The 17,031-nt window shown below is 39.9% G+C and overlaps 1 protein-coding gene across 7 annotated transcripts in view; it reads left to right on the top strand.

The window, feature by feature from the left end:
- Nucleotides 1-17,031, top strand: part of LOC105465735 (TRAF2 and NCK interacting kinase) — a 410,880-nt gene that overhangs the window by 212,458 nt on the left and 181,391 nt on the right. For 6 of the 7 annotated variants that reach the window (XM_071091238.1, XM_011714344.3, XM_011714334.3 and 3 more), the window contains exon 3: nt 16,551-16,607. In XM_071091238.1, the coding sequence (XP_070947339.1) occupies nt 16,593-16,607 (15 nt within the window). In that variant the 5' untranslated portion in view covers nt 16,551-16,592. Of the gene's footprint in view, nt 1-14,806; nt 14,882-16,550; nt 16,608-17,031 lie in introns of those variants that run through there. The other variant, XM_071091236.1, reaches the window with a different exon arrangement.

The following is a 17,031-nucleotide window of genomic DNA, read 5'->3' as shown; positions in this document are numbered from 1 at the left end:
CTGTATTTCTTAAGAGTTCTAAGAGTATTGGCAATCCAGGAAGAAATTGCTCATGAATCATTATTGGTATAGTTAAATACAAAATAGCAGTTATGAAGTTTATACCAATCTTTCTCTGTAGCTTCTTTGCTCCTTTTTCATAATCTTATAGTAATTTCAAGCCTTTTGTTGAAATCTCGACAAGCCCTATGATATCATACTCCTTATTAAAGTTATTAAATTTAAATAATTTTAGCAATAAATAAAAAATATTTAAAGAGAAGCAATAAGTTGTCATCCTATCACTATTGAGTTGATTTTTCTAGTAAAGTATATCAAATATGGGTGTGTCAATTAGTGAAATACAATAATAAAGTTCATTTCTATCTCACCTTTGCAACATAGAGGCCAATAGATTAAATTTTGAGTTCAAAAACATGATAGTTTTCTTTAGTATATTTACTTAAAGTCATGGTAGAAATAGTATGTGACCAGATGAAAAGTATGTACTGGCTAATATATTAGCCAGTACAAAATAAAAGTGGAATGCAGCAAATCCCGTTTTGGCTATCATTTATCATTTATTAAGTTCTTTGAGAAAAGTGGTTTTTCCCCCAGAATAAGTGAATATGTTTGAGAAGTATTAGAATCCTGATTTTTTTTGAGTAAACGAGTTGTCTCCTGAGAATAGTATAGCATTAAGCACAAAGTTAAAATTTTATTTCTATCTCTAAAAAAACAAAATTGCAATCCTCTTCAATTATTTTCTGCACTTGAGCTTTTTCTCGGAGGACCTTACAAAGTAAATTAAGGAAGAATACTCTGTATCTAACATCAATGGTTCTCTATCAATGAGTTAATAAAGGTGGATTTCTTTTCTCAAGATTTTTCTTTAATTATTGTGTTCCCTAAAGACCACGTATATTAGAAATTTTCTTTTAGTGGTGTCTTCCCCCAAATAAGATGCCATGAGTTGATCTTGGCCATAACTGATTTGGAGAAAACCTCTGAAAATGGAACAAACAGGGAAAAATAAAAATACGTTTTTTTATAAACCTTTCTCTAGGAGTAAAATCCATTAAAAATGAAGCTAAATTTGTTGTGCGAGAAATTTAAATAATTTAATAATAAAACTGACTTAAGACTCAGGTCCCTCGGAAATGAAGACAGTGCTTTATATATAATAGCTGCTCAGTAAGGTGTCTATGAATTTAACTTTTAATTAACAGGGCTACCAACATGTTGAACCCCAGAAGATGCCACTTATATAGAAAACAATGGGAAGGGTACTTTTTGGAGTTGTGTAACAATGTGGCTTGTGAGTTGGATAAGAAGGTGTTGGGGTTTTTAAAAATTTACTATAAATATTATGTTCATTTTATGTGAAATTAGAGTTTCTTGATAAGACCTTTCTTTGTAAAAACTTGACCACATTCCAAAGGGCACTGAAATCCATTTCAACTTATAGAAATGATGCCCTTTCAGGAAATTTTTATTGGCTACCCTTTTCCTTAATAGTGGAATAGTGTATGTATTTATGATATGTTGTGAATCCCTGGGCAGGAGTTGTCAAGGTTAGACAACTCCATTGAATGTGGAGTTCAAAAGAACTCACCTTATCTGGACACTCCTATTTTGCATTTTAGTTCTGGAAGGGAAAACAGGCATAACAAGTATTTCTATTTCTATTCTTTATGAAATCCATGAGAGCTAAAAAGATTTGCCTAGAGCCTTATTGAAAAATTGAAAACTGATCAAATTCTAAATAGAACCCATGTATTTTTACTCCTTTAACTCCACTGCATTTATTATTTCCAGAGATTTTTTTTATGGCTTCTGAATTTGTTTCCTAAAATGTATTCTTCTCAAAAAGATTTTTTTATGTTTAAAAATGTAAAAACAGAAATAATATGTTTAAGAGGTATAATTCAATCTTTCAAAGCATCACATGTATGATTGCTACATATTTTTCAATATTCAAGCCCATGACCTGTTGCATGCTCATCAGTGGTTAATAAGTATTGTGTTATTATTGGCCTTAAATAACTATCACTCAGTGGTTTATTAAATCTAAGACAGATTTTCTGGTTAGGAGTTCTTGGGATATCATAAGGTATATTTTAATGATTAAAAGCCAGCAGTTCAGTTATTTTGCATATATGAGCGATAATTTTTTCTTTCTTTCTTTCTTTCTTTCTTTCTTTCTTTCTTTCTTTCTTTCTTTCTTTCTTTCTTTCTTTCTTTCTTCCTTCCTTCCTTCCTTCCTTCCTTCCTTCCTTCCTTCCTTTCTTTCCTTTCTTTTCTTTCTTTTCTTTCTTCTTTCTCCTTCCTTCCTTCCTTCCTTCCTTCCTTCCTTCCTTCCTTCCTTCCTTCCTTCCTTCCTTCCTTCCCCCTCTCTCTCTTTCTTTCTCTCTCTTTCTCTCTCTCTTTCTCTCTCTCTCCCTCTCTCTTTCTCTCTCTCTCTCTTTCTCTTTCTTTCTTTCTTTCCTTCTTTTTCCTTCTTTCCTTCTTTCTTTCTTTCGTCTTTTTTTGAGATGGAGACTCGCTCTGTCGCCCAGGCTGGAGTGGCACAATCTCGGCTCACTGCAAGCTCCCCCTCCTGAGTTCACGCCATTCTCCTGCCTCAGCCTCCTGAGTAGCTGGGACTACAGCGCCCACCACTACACCCGGCTAATTTTTTGTATTTGTAGTAGAGATAGGGTTTCACCGTATTAGCCAGGATGGTCTTGATCTCCTGACCTCGTGATCCTCCCGCCTCGGCCTCCCAAAGTGCTGGGATTACAGGCGTGAACCACTGTGCCCGGCCAATTTTATTTTCTTAATGTCCTTCATGCAGACAGAAGCCACCAATGAAATAAACCATTAATGTTGCAAACACAAGACTGCTGAATTAAATGCTAAAAAAAAAAAAAAAAAAAAAAAAAAAAAAAAAAAAAAAAGCAGATTGATTCTGATCTTTTGGATCCTAGGTAAGTACCTAAGTCCCAACCAATGTGATTGAAATCAGATACTGGCAACTAGGTTGAAATTAGACTTGATATTTTCAGATCAGGTGCTGTTAGAAGAGCTCCTGCTTATGAGTCTTTGAGCATATGCCTACACCTATTTCACAATTGAAAATGAGGAAGAGGAGGAAGGAAAGCAATTTTCATGTTTTTGTGCAGGTGACCTTAGCTGACTGAGGTCTTAACAGTTTAGGCAAAGTTTCCATCTTTCCACATTTATGTCAGGGAAAGAGGATCAAATGTTCTCTTTGGTTCAAAAAGCACAGCCTCATTCTTAACTGCTACCTGTAAGGTTGATCTGTTGGCTGCTGCTAGTAGAAATGTATCTTAGAGATACAGTTACCTCTACTTCTATACTTTATATCGCTAATATTTAAATAAAACATATAAAACATATATATTTACAGAAATAAATCTTCCTAGGTGGAAAACATACTCTGATTATCAGGCATTTTAATTTATAGTTCTGTTCTTTATTCTTTAAACATTAGAGAGAATTTAAATAGAATTTAAAAAGAGAGAGACAATATCTTATTGTTTCCTTGACTTCTATGCAAGGCCAATATGAAAGGAAAATACGACCTGGAAAAATCTTGGTTTTTTTGAGCCTCAGTTTTAAAGTCTGATAATAGTAATTGTTCTATCAGAGTTGTTATGCCTTCAAGTAAGAAGTGCTATGAATTTTTTAAAAAAGAACAGAAGTGCTGTAATGCCAGCACTTTGGGAGTCAGAGGTGGGCAGATCACCTACGGTCGGGAGTTCGAGACCAGCCTGACTAACATGGAGAAACCCTGTCTCTACTAAAAATACAAAATTAGCTGGGTGTGGTGGTGCACACCTGTAATCACAGCTACTCGGGAGGCTGAAGCAGGAGAATCGCTTGAAACCGGGAAATGGAGGTTGCGGTGAGCCAAGATCGTGCCATTGCACTCTAGCCTGGGCAATAAGAGCAAAACTCTGTCACAAAACAAAACAAAAATCAAAATGAAACAAAACAAAAAAAAGAACAGAAGGACTTGGAAAAGCGTTTCCACAAAGAGGTTAGGAATTCATTCATGCAGCACATATTGATTGAGTACCCACCATGCAGGCACTGATCTGCTACTGAAGATGGAATAGTGAACGAGACAAAGAGAAGGCCCTGCCCTCAAAACACTTCCCTCCTGGAGCAGGAAATGCCTGGTACACTTGATAAATAAATAAACTGTATAGTTTGTTAGATGATCTGTAAAGCAGGGAAGGAAGATAATGAGAGTTAAGGTGGAGTTGAAGTTTTAGATATTGCAGCCCAAAAAAGGCAATTGGAGAAGAGTCATTTGAGACTCTTTGACACATTCGAGTCAAGACTTGAAGGCAGCGAGCATTCAAGCGTGGCAAAAGGAAGAGACATGTAAAGTCCCCATGGTACATTGGAGGAAATGGAGAAGGACACTAGACCTGCAATGTGGGCGAGTGGGAGACTGGGGGGGAATAGCAGGAGAAGAGAACAGAAATGGAACCTCATAGTCACACTAAAAGCACTGTGATAACACCATTTACCCAGCCACTCTATCAAGTGTATCTACATATGTAATTTAATCCTTACTACTGCAACCTAGTGAGTTAATTGTTTTATATCAGTTCTACACAGTTAGAGGGTTTAACTCTAGACCTACTAAGTAGTCCAAGGGAACCTCATACCTCTTTCAAAGCCTTTCCTCTTAACCTCCACATCCTATATAGGACCTGCAGAGCTCTAGCTACAGATAGTCAATTCTTTCCTAGACTATGTGAAATACCTGCTTCAAAAGAGAAGATGGCCAAGAGTCAGCAAGATGCTCTCCTTGCCCGTCTCACGATCCCTGATGAGTCAACCTAAACTGGAGGCATGAAAATGTGCTGGAGAGAAGAATTTCACTGGACTCAGGGAAAACTCACCCTCCTTGAGACGAAGCTACCCGATAGGTCACAGTTGGATCGCAGCTAAATTTAGCTATAAATCAATGCATTTACTAACTAGTCAGCTACACTCCCATTCAGGCCTACCCAGAGCTTGGGGCAGATCATACTTACTTGAAAGAGCCCTTGTTCTTTCTCAGTGTGTCATCATATTTCACCCTCTTCCCTCCCCCAAGATTTCAGACAAAAGTGTTCTCAGCACTACTGTCCTGATGGGAAAGTACGGGTTTCTGAGAGGCACTTGACTACTTACTCCCAGCAACTAGCTTCCCAGGGATGGATGTGTTTGCTGACAAATTGCTGTAGTCTGTGATGGCCATCACTTTGAAAGATGAGGAATATGTAAGAGCCATCCTGCATTTATAAAACAACTTTCAGTTTTCTAACATCCTTTTTGTCCTCTCACCCTCCTCCCCAAAGAACAATGTGCAGGTCTTTGCTCAGAAAGCACAATCGCAAATGCAGGCTGTGCTGACACAGAAGACATCTGTTGGAGGGGGAGAGAGATTTTCAGCCTTTGCAGAGATCTGGGTCTTCTGCTATTGCAGGTGGAACAATTAATAGGCCATAATTATTTCTTTCATACACTTTGGAGAGTCTATATTTGGATGTTATTCTTTGACCCTCTTGAGTTCTTTAATCCGTAAGTACCTAAAAGGTGGTGAATGGTATCAGTGATAGAGAATAATGCTGTTCATTTATTTTTCCTAAAAAATTGAATTTTGCTTTCCTTATTTCTTGGAAACAGATCACTTATAGCAATTGCAAGATTCCTATATCCCTGCATTTGAAGAACATCCATCGGATAAAGGCAAACACCTTTATTCTCTTGTCATTGACCATTATATTTTTAGCTTAAAAGTTCACATGACTTATATTTTAATCAAACAAAATAATATGTTTCTGCATTGAGCTCCTGGAAGGTTTACTTATAGTTTTAAGAGTTTGTTAAGACCTAAATATTGTTTTAAAATGAAAATAGGATGTTCTTTCTAAAATTAATATAATTAGCCAGAATTGTGTCCAGTTACAATAAACCAAGTTTTGTTTAGCCCTAATAATCCTTCATCAGGTTTTTTAAAAATTTAGAATATTCTGCTTAAATGGGAAAGTCTTAGAATTGGCCTCTTACACAAAAGTCAGTTGCAAAGTGGTCTCAGAAGTCACTGGGTATAGTATTGCCTGTGTTCTTAAAGAACATACATTTTTGGGGTTTAAGAAAAGATTTCACCTGTAAGATTCTACTAAGCAAAGAAAGAACAATTCATCTGCTGTGCCTCCCTTAAGCCATGGGAGATCCCTGAGGTCAAGACCTTATCTTTTGATCTTTGTAATATTAGTGCCTACTGCAGAATCTGTCATTTCATAGACTTCAGCATTCATTGAACACCTATTAAATGTCAAATTCTTTTAAAACATGGTTTCTCAACCTTGACTCCATTGACATTTTGGACCCAGTTATTGTTTGTTGGGGAAGGGTGATGTCCTGTGCATTATGAAGATTTACTAGCATCCCTGACCTCTACCCACTAGTTGTCAGCAGCTGCAGTCATAGCAATAAAAGGATGTCTCCAGACATCATCAGATGTCCCCTGGGAAGCAAAGTTGCCCCATTGAAAACCACTGTTTTAAAGGGTTTGAGAGAGATAATTTACACTTTGTGAGATTAAAAAAAAACAACAACTGCTTTTAAAATTCTCTCTCCTCCATATGTACATATTTACAATGTAGTATATTTCTATATGTACAATATTATCTTTTTTATTTAATTTCTTTTAAAGATTGGATCTCACTCTGTCCCCCAGGCTGGAGTGCAGTGGCACAGTAACAGCTTACTGCAGCCTCAAACTCTTGGGCTCAAGTTATCCTTCCACCTCAGCTAAGTAACTGGGACTGCAGGTGCATGCCACTAGGTCTGGCTAATTTTTAAATTTTTTTGTAGAGACGGGGTCTCACTGTATAGCTCAGGCTGGTCTTGAGTTCCAGGCTGCAAGTGATCCTCCTGCCTTGGCCTCTCAAAGCACTGGAATTATAGGCATGAGCCACCACACTCAGCCTATGTATGTTTTAGGTATATAAATTTTAGATATAATTTTAATAACATACATGTTACGTGTATGTATAATAAACACACCCATTCTTATAGGGGAGACATTTGGCCGGGAGTGCTCACTGTAGTCTTTTTTTTTTTTTTCAGTGGGAATCATTATGACTCCAGTAAGTTGCTCACTAAATTTCATCTGTCACTGTGTTCCCGCTCAGATACAACTAAAGCCTATTGAAATTGATTTTTGTGTCAGTAACAGAGCAGGGATTCAGTAAGAACCTGAAAGCTTCCCTTTCATTACTAGTCTTTTTCCCCCGTATTACTTTAGATTTGGTGGGCCCTAATTATATTCCAGTCTTTTCCCTGCTGACATTTCTTTTGTTTTAATTAAAACTGCTAGAGGTTGGAGGACACTGTGGGAGAGAGTTTATTCATCAAAAGCCCAAATAAAGAGCCAAATGGGTCCCCATTTGTGTTCCTGCTGCCCCAAGAATGATAGCTGGGAACACTGTGGTCCTTTGCCTTTGTTTTTTCTCATGACACCAGTGTGGTCCTTTTTCTTTCTGAACAGGAGACTGCTCCTGCTGCTGCTGCAGAAGTCTATTAAATGACTGAGACAGCACTGTGGGTGGACTGGCTTCCTATCGAAGCCATACATTAGGCAAAATGAAACGCAGCATTGCCTTTTTATTATAATTATCATCTATTTCCCCCAACCCCCAGCCTATCGTGTCTGTGGTCCAAAGCCAACCCTGTCCACTCCCAAACACCTGGTTGTAAATCTCAGACAATGGGGCCGGCTTCGGGCTGCATTTGGCAACCCTGTGCAGGGCGAGGGGAGAGGATGTAATATATCTTCTTAATCTGCAGCTGGGAGGTGGGATGGAGTGAGCAAAGAGTCTGCCAGAGGTCCTGAGGGGAAGACAGAGTTGCCTCATAAAGTAGTCCTTAGAGAGGGAGCTATTGATTTGAAATCTTTAAAAATGAACCCTCCTTCTCCAAGAACAGTTGCATCGTCCTACCTCTAGTTAGTACCATCTCAGGAAAAGAGGAGGCAGAGGTGAATGGATGTTGGCAGGGCAGTGTCTGGACCTTGCTTTTCTCTTGATGCATCTTTCTCTCCCTGACCCTTTCCTCTGGTAAGCTGTTGTGATTATGACATGCAGAATGCTAATGTCTCTAGTGAGCCTCCAGGGCCTATTTCAGCGACCTAGTTTTCTTAGTTAACACTTGGAAAAGAAAACAAAAACAGAACCTTGATGAGCAAAACACTCACATCAGATCACGTGGCTTTCCCCTCCAGTTATGACACCGTAAGCCATTCTTATAGTCCTCTTTTTTCTTAAGCTTCTGACACTCGTAAGTAGACATTTCCCCAAATTCTATCAAGATTCTGCCAGGTGTAGCCCCTGATGGATCACAGGAATCTCTGTTCATTGTGATTTGTGGCAATTTACAAGATTCACTAGGCCTAGAAACTGGATGTTTTCCAGTGTGATTTAGCACTTACCCTTTGCAAGATGCTGTCCCAGGCAATGTCCGAGGATTAAACAGGTTTAAGGTGGAGTTCCTGCCTTTGAGGGGCTCTCTGTTTTAGTGTGTAGAAGCCATGTGCCTGGGGGACTGCATTTTAAGGGCATTAGGGACTTACGGTACCCAGAGGAGAGAGAAGTGGGCTCCAATACAACTCACACAGGTTATTTAAAGTTATTAAGGGCTATACGCCCTCACATTTAACATTTTACAGGTTGTATTAAGAACCTTTTTCGTGTCTTAAGAGGGTTATTGACCTTTCTACTATCACTAAGTTCATGTATTTAAAAAACTTTTTTCCTGGATTCTTAGATTTCATGGAGTACTAAAATCTTACTCTATTACCCCCCACCCACCACCAAAACAAAAACAAAAACAAAAAAACAAAAAACAAACAACAAAAAAACTGGGAACCAATATATGGTTAACTTTTTTTTTTTTTTTTTTTTTTTGAGACGGAGTCTAGCTCTGTCGCCCAGGCTGGAGTGCAGTGGCGCATCTCCGCTCACTGCAAGCTCCGCCTCCCGGGTTCACGCCAAATGGGCATTTTAACACCAAAAATAAGAATCCTACTTAAGTTGAATACCTCTTGTTTTCTGAAAAAAATCACCACTGGGTCCTTATTTTTCACCTTTTACTGGAGTTGTGTGTAAACTTTACCTTGGACTAGTGTTCAGGTACCAGGGTTTTGAATGCTGTTTATGGCCCCAGGTGCCATTCTTGGCTCAGGGGATAGGGAAGGCTATTGTGCTGGGTGCGGAGGAGTGGGATATTTGGAGAGGCTGAAGAGTTGGCTGCATGTACATATTTTGTCCCCATCCTTTGAGCCCCCACACCTAGGGGGGTTAGTCCTCCCAGAAATGAATGTATAAAAGCCACAGATGAGGTCGGGCGTGGTGGCTCACGCCTGAAATCCCAGCACTTTGCAAGCCAAGGTAGGCAGCTCACTTGAGGTCAGGAGTTCAAGACCAGCACGGCCAACATGGCAACACCCTGGCTCTACTAAAAATACAAAAATTAGCTGGGCATGGTGGTGGGAACCAGTAATCCCAGCTACTTGGGAGGCTGAGGCAGGAGAATCACTTGAATCCAGGAGGTGGAGATTGCAGTGAGCTGAGATAGTGCCACTGTATTCCAGCCTGAGCAACAGAGTGAGACTCCGTCTCTAAATAAATAAATGAATGAATGAATGAATAGATAAATGAAAAATTTTTAAAACGCCACAGATGATTGTGATAATTCTGTGGTATAAATTAGATGGGAGCCAGTGAGAGCTTTGGTTTTGTGCTCATTTTTTGGGTTGAGAGGAGGTTACTGGGAAGTGTGTTCTTGGCTCAAGGCCCTGGCCCAGAGGCTGGCTCTTCTGCTTTTGAGCTCTCATCACCCCTCAGCTTGTCTGCCTCGTCACTGCTGTCACTTCAGCTGTGCGTGCCTTTCCTGGGTACAGGCATTAGGCTCCCTGCCACGGAATCTGCATACATTAACTATTGTCTGCTAAAAATTGTGACTATTTGATTTTTTTCCCGTTAAGCATCCATTTTGATTTATAAACTGAGCCAAGCTGGCAGCCATGAGGACTGAAGAATCCTAGTTTCTAACAAAGAAAAATGAAACCTAGTCTCTTCTTCCCCACTTCCTGTCTGTGAGCAAGTCTCAGCTTTCGGTTGGCCTACCCCTGAACAGTCTTGAAAACAATCCATTTTCTGTCACTCAGAGGTGCCAAGCAAAGGAATTCACAGTGAGTGGTGTTGAGATGGAGAGGAATTGCTTGGGTACCATCTGAGTCAGTGCCTTGCTTTACCTCTGCCACAAGTCTGGGAGCCATAAAGTCTGAATCACAGTTCTGCACATATGGAGAGCAGGGTTTCTAAGCCACCAATGAATGGCACATGTAGGCCAAGGAAACACAAAGGCTCCATTTAACCTGGGGAAGACTCAGGAATGGACATCGTGCCAAGTATACTCTGTTCCATGTTACTTGATCATAAGGATCTTTGGAGTCTTTTCATAAAGTTGTCTTGTCTACCTCTTTGCCTCAAGACATATTGTATCAAAGAAAGGTAGCATTCCTAAAGATGTCCAGATAGATATTAACTAACCTTTAGTTTCAACTGGGAGTGGAAAAGCAGAGTTCACCTTTGCTATCATCATGACAGCTCAGAAGTAAAGCTAAAACCAATTTCTGGTTTCTCTGTGATCTATGGAAAGGGAAAGTAAATTGGTCTCTGGTCTCTCTGTAGAGTTTAAAAGAACTTCATCCACTTAAATTCATCTTCCAGCTTTTTATTTATGAGCAAAATAATTATAATTCCTGCTTACAACCCCACCCTATCTGGTCCCATACACTCTGTGGCTGGGGAAATGTGGGGGTAAGGGAAACTGATGTAGACATGTCGATGGTACCAAGAACCCAAACACAACCCTCAAATTTCATGCCTTGATTGAGTCTGTTTTTCAGCAAATATTTGCTGAGTCCCTGCTGTGCCAAGCACTATGAAGGCACAAGGGAAATACATATCCAAACTGTTCCCAAGTTCTCTTCATTTGGCCTCCTGTCCATTCCCACATTCTCCACCATTTCCATCCTAATCCAAGTTGCCATCATCCTTCACCTGTCTCCAGGACGGAGCATGACCTTGGGCGAGGCGGCACTTTGGCTAAGGGCCATTCCCAGAGAGGGACCTGACTGAGAGTTGTCAGGTACTTCAGTCTGTACTCAAGAATCTTGGTGGTACACTGCAGCATCTATGATTGATACACAGATGATAGATAGATAGATAGATAGATAGATAGATAGATAGATAGATAGATAGAATCAGAACAGGTGAGCCATAAAACAACAGCTGCCATTACTACATATTCTACATTCTGCTTTTTTTCGTTTTGATTTGATTTATTTTCATGGTTCTGGTGATGCATGTTTTGAAGAAAAAAATGTGCTGGCTATGATCAGTGGGGTTGGGATAGGATGCTACGGAAACACAAAGGTGGAGTACGCATTTGCAATTAGGAAATTGAAGAAGACTTCCTCAATAAAGTGGAGATTAAATCTAGGGTAGATAGGAAGGAGAATGAGCCACTCTCTACCTGTGTGTGAGGGTCCTTGGGCAGGAGGATGAAGATAGTTGGGAGAATGTGTGAATTTTCAACAAAGATGGTTTGCTTATGTACTTTGCCAGAAATAAATGTATGTGGGTGACCTAGAAATGAAAGTATTCTGTCTTCCGGGCTAGCCTTAGGCTAGCAGCTCAAAAACCCTCTTGCTCTTCCTTAGAAAATAACAACAGCAACAGAGGTGAAGCTTATATGGCTGTTAAAACAAAACTGTTGTCTTCTCTTGCATTCATTTTAGGGAAGAGTTGAAGGAGTAGGGTATTGTATTAATCGTACTTGAGTGATTTGGATTTCACCTGGATGTTGAATTATTTTACGTAGAACAAGGATCAGCATAGTTTATTGCCTCAAAAGTGAGGGAGAAGAAGGGAAGAGGGGTGCAGAGTTGTGTGTGTGTGTGTGTGTGTGTGTGTGTGTGTGTGTGTGTGTGTGTCTGAGGACCAGACTGAGCCATGCCCCCAGCACTGAGTGGCCCCAAGGCTCTGCCTCCCTTGTTTTGATGCCTTTCTTGTTCCTTTCTGGTGGATATGCTTTTTATGCTTTAGGTCATTATCTGACATTAGGCTTGGGGTCCTATCAGATTATCAGTTTTACTTTTCTAGATTTAGTGTGTTCACTAGATTTTGCCATTATTGGTTATTTCAGTAGGAAAAAAATAATTTAGTTCATCCTTTTATTAAAAAAATGACTTAGCAACTGCAATCTGACAGGACATTTTCTCTAATTTTCATGGAGAATTTTTTTTAACTCTTTTGTCTCCTTTTAGAAGTTTTTTCTTTTCAGAATTTAATTTTCAGTTCTTGGTTGCACATGTATATTTTTTTCATTCATTCATTTGTCCATTTTAGAGATGGGATCTTGCTGTGTTTCCCAGGCTGGCCTCAAACTCCTGGAGTCAAGCCATCCTTCTGCCTCAGTAGCTGGGAGTACAGACATGCAACACTGCACGAGCTTGAAACATGTATTTTAGATCTAAATTTAGATGGCATCTATATTTGCATTTTAAATTTATCTTATATGGAAAAATACGTTAGAATTGGGGTACTATTACATTTTCCCTTCAAAATTCTATTGCAATAACATCCTCCTTTGCTGCACTGCCCCCAAATTTAAAAAATAATTATTAAAAAATAAGTTATTAAAAATCCTATGTAAAGCAGAGATGACTGATTTGATATTTATTTCAAGTTAAGTAAAATATTAAAAGTTTGTTTTAAAAATGATTTTAAAAGTTTGGTGGTAGAAATTTGTGATTTAGGAGCTGGATGGTGGAAGAGGGATGGAGGAGAAAGTGTCCTGAGTTTAGATGTGAGATTTTGGCCTCATCTCTAAAAGGAGAGGACTGGATTAGGCTCTTAGGGGCCCTTCCTACTCAATTCATTTCTGATTTTATAAAGTTGCCTCTTTAAACACTGTCCTACAATGACTGTGCCTCAGGTTCCTAGTGAGCTTTAAGTAGGGTGACTCTCTGCCATTCCCTGCAAGTCTGCCTTAATCTGGATCATAACTTGGCCTGATCTTCTCTGGTGATATGAAAGACACCTCACGCTGGGCAAGTTGCTTCATGGCCCTTTCCTGATCAGCGACGTGTGGCAGCTCAGCGTCCTTCCTGCTCGGGAGCGTGGGGATGCCTTTGCCTGCGAGTGAGCTGAGGCTGCTGATTGTTCCACCTCCGGGACCTCACATCAGCCCAAACTGCCATCCCAAGGCGTATTATTCAGTCGTCTGTCAGACCCACTGAGAACTGCTGTTTCAGCCGGGAAATGAAATTTAAAATGGAAGAAACATAATGTTGTCTTCCTTTCCAGTGTTACCTTCCATCATTTTCATAGTGGCTACTTAAAAAACAAACAAACAAAAACAAAACAAAAGACACAATAGCAACAACAAAAGCCATGTATACTTAAGTTTTTTAAAAGAGCTGATATTTTATTTATTTCCACAAGAACTGCCCACTGCCTGTGTTTGAAATGTAATACAGGTCACTTTTATCCTGCCTCATCTCTGGCCTTGGGCCAGTACCATAGGCTAGCTCAGCCCTATGCTGCTGATGGAAAGAACTAGGTGTTGAGGTGTCCTTGTAACAAATTATTCACTCAAAGAGGATTTCCTGCTTCTTAAGGACTTAAAAAAAACTACTGCAAAGTCTCTCAAAGTGCATGCTGGCAGACATGCCTCAGGGACTCCCTCAGGAATGAGGGGAATTGGGAGGCAGAGCAGACTAGAGTTGGGTGCTCAAGTCCCTGCTTGAACCAGGGGAGTTCACTTAAGGTTTTATTTGGGAAGAAGGTTGGGCTGCAAATGGAGCCACAGGGGAAGGAAGGAAGAGAGGAAGGAAGACCAGAGAGGGAGAGAAGGCTATTAATCCTTTGAGGTCCTTGGAATAATACACCCAGGGACATGTTCATTGATAGACAGAGGTGATGAGAAATTGACAGTGAGGTATCAGAGGACAGAGTACTTTAATTGAATCTAGAAAGAGAGAGTAAGTTGTCTGAGGAGTCAAGAAGGCAAAGGGCACCCCAGACCAAGAAAACATACCATCTGAGAGGCAAGAAACAATAAAGTACATTTACAGAAGTGCAAACTGTTTGTTCTCAAGGTCCACAGAGTAAGAGCAAGTGGGAGCCTACCAAGGTGGTGTGGCAGAAAGGGGGTCAGCTCTTGAAGGGCCTTGCAAGCCGTGACCAGTGGTTTGTCTGTATCCTGTTACACATACCATTACAATAATTTCAATGCAAATCAGCTATATAATATCAGACAGACCTTCTGTATTTGCCTACATTTCCCCTACCCTCTTTCAGTGCTTTAATAGATGAAGCCATTATTTAAGACATGATTTATAGCCATTCCTTGAAAGTCCACTGTTGGTTACAAAGCTGTTGATTCCTTTGCAAGGGTCATCATTACGGCATCACAGACTCAAAAGAGGACGCTGTTGCTACTTCTTCTTTGTGCAAGATTGACTCGTGGTTTGCAGGAAAGGTAGCATTGCTGCTCTGCAAGAAAGTTAGTGTTCCTGGTTCTGTAGCAGTGGCACTTCTCTCCCTATCAATCTTGTGAAAACTAAATTTCTACATGCTCCTTGGGATGGAAAGAGTTGGTAGGGCTGACACCCACTCACTGCCCTCTCCACCAACCACTGAGCCCAGTCCCCCTACATTTTGTAGATGGGGAAATGAGGGCCCAGACACACCTGATGGTCATGGGCAGAGCCTGGGCAAGAACTGGGCCTCTGGGATTCTGGTCCAGGGCTCTTTACAAGGTAACACGCCACCCCCTCCCTTGATTTCAGGAAAGTTGAAATAAATGTGAGGGGCTGTATCTGTGACCATATTGGATTACTGATCTACTGTCTCCTTCTTTGTGCTCTTTCCCCAGTGAGGAGGAAAAAAGGGCAGCAGAATGGGGGTCAAAAGTGGAAGGAAGCACTACCAGAATCAGAGTAAATAGATTTTTAAAGCTGAGATATGTGAGAGAAGAAAGAGGGCAGGCAGAATGGGCAGAAGTTAAAAGACCAGAGGAGTCGGGAAAATTAGGGTAGTAAGGGAGAGAAGTAGCAGAAAACGGGAAAAGATTCGAGAGCATGAAGATATAGGAGCTCTCAATTACAAAACTGACCCAATAATGTTTTCTACCACAATTTTTAAAAAATTTGATCCAACTAAGCTAGCACATTTTCACGAGCTTCAACTACTGAATCTAAATCATACCAGGCCAATCACTTTTTCCACAACACAATTATATATGCCTCCTTATCTGTTGTTAATTCATAAACATGCCACAGCATCTATGGGGTAGACCCTTACTTTTCCAGGTACTGGAAATACATTGATGAGACACGGTGCTTGCCTTTAGGAAACATATAGTTCAGTAGGGAAGACAACATTTAAAATTAATCAGAAGACAGGACCATACATAATTACAACCAGCATCTGCTGACAGCTAATCTGCATATGTCACTGTCAAGTACTTTGTATACATTATCTCATATCGTTCTCACTACAATTCTGTGCATTAGGTATTATTATTTCAGTTTTTGAGATGAGGAGACTGAGGCTTGGAAGGTTGAGGGACTTGCCTAAGGTCATGCAGCTAGGTTTTGAACCCCCCTGATCTTAGAAGCTGCATTTTATTGCCTGATAGCAGCAATAAAATGTATTTTGGAAACTATATATAAAATTCATGTAAAAGTAGTGAGTATGACCATCTTTGCTGTTGTCTGAGAGTCACATTTAGACATTGTGTTTTCTCAAGGCGCAAGCAAAGAGAAAATAATTCTCTTCTGAGAGTGCCCACTTGGCGCTCCCTACTTGCTTCTGATTTTGCCATGTGGTTGCTGCTTCACTGTGGTTCTAAAGACCAAAAGTGCCCACCTTGGGGAAGCAGTCCCTAATGTTCAACACTGTCTCCTTGATCACAAATTTGGATTGATTGCTGTCTGTTTTATTTTAGGTTCCCTTTTAAATAAAGATAAATGAACAATCTCAGGTGAATTATAGCAGAATCATATCCAGTTAAAACCATTACAGGATATTTTAAGAATGAAAGAAACCAAAGTTTCTTCATCTACCAAGTGTTTTCTAACAGAGAGATATTTGTGTATTTTCCACGCAGGCCTAGCTCCCCTTCCACGTAAATCCTTCTCTCACATAAGCTCTTGTCAAATGCCTTGGAGAGGAAGTAGAACCAAATTGTTCAACCTTGCATCTTTTATTTGACTTGACACCCACCGTGAAAATAAACAAAGCGACTGGGGATGTTTTACAAAACAACCACTAAGTAGAGATGGTGTTTCTGTGTGTGTCTGTCTTTCTCTCTCCCCTCATTGACATAGTACAGCACTGATCCAAGCAATTTTTCTTTATGGTTGGAATTGAACGCTACTATTCGTCATCAGAACTAAATCTTTTGTTATTATTTTTCCTTTACAGGGTCGTCATGTCAAAACGGGCCAGCTTGCAGCCATTAAGGTTATGGATGTCACAGGGGTAAGTGTCTTTATCTTGCCATCTCTATAGCCATGCAGATGCTCCTTGACTTACGACGGGGTCACATCCTGATAGGCCCATCATAAGTAGAAAATATCCTAAGTTGAAAATGCATTTAATACACATAACCTACCTATCGAACATGATAACTTAGCCTAGCCTACCTTAAACATGCTCAGAACACTTACAGTAGCCTACAGTTGAGGAGTCATCTATCACAAAGCCTATTTTATAATACAATGTTGAATATCTCATGTAATTTGTTGATTACTATATTGAAAGTGAAAAACAGAATGGTTATACAGGTACTTGAAGTATGATTTCTACCAAATGCATGTTGATTTCACACCACTGTTAGTCAAAAAAAATCGTACGTTGAACCATTGTAAATGAAGGGTCATCTGTATATTTGTAATAAAGAAGT

Source organism: Macaca nemestrina, chromosome 2, assembly GCF_043159975.1.
Source record: "Macaca nemestrina isolate mMacNem1 chromosome 2, mMacNem.hap1, whole genome shotgun sequence".
NCBI classification, from domain to species: Eukaryota; Metazoa; Chordata; class Mammalia; order Primates; family Cercopithecidae; genus Macaca; species Macaca nemestrina.
The sequence above is the reverse complement of the archived record's forward strand: the minus strand, read 5'-3'. Positions and strand labels throughout refer to the sequence as shown.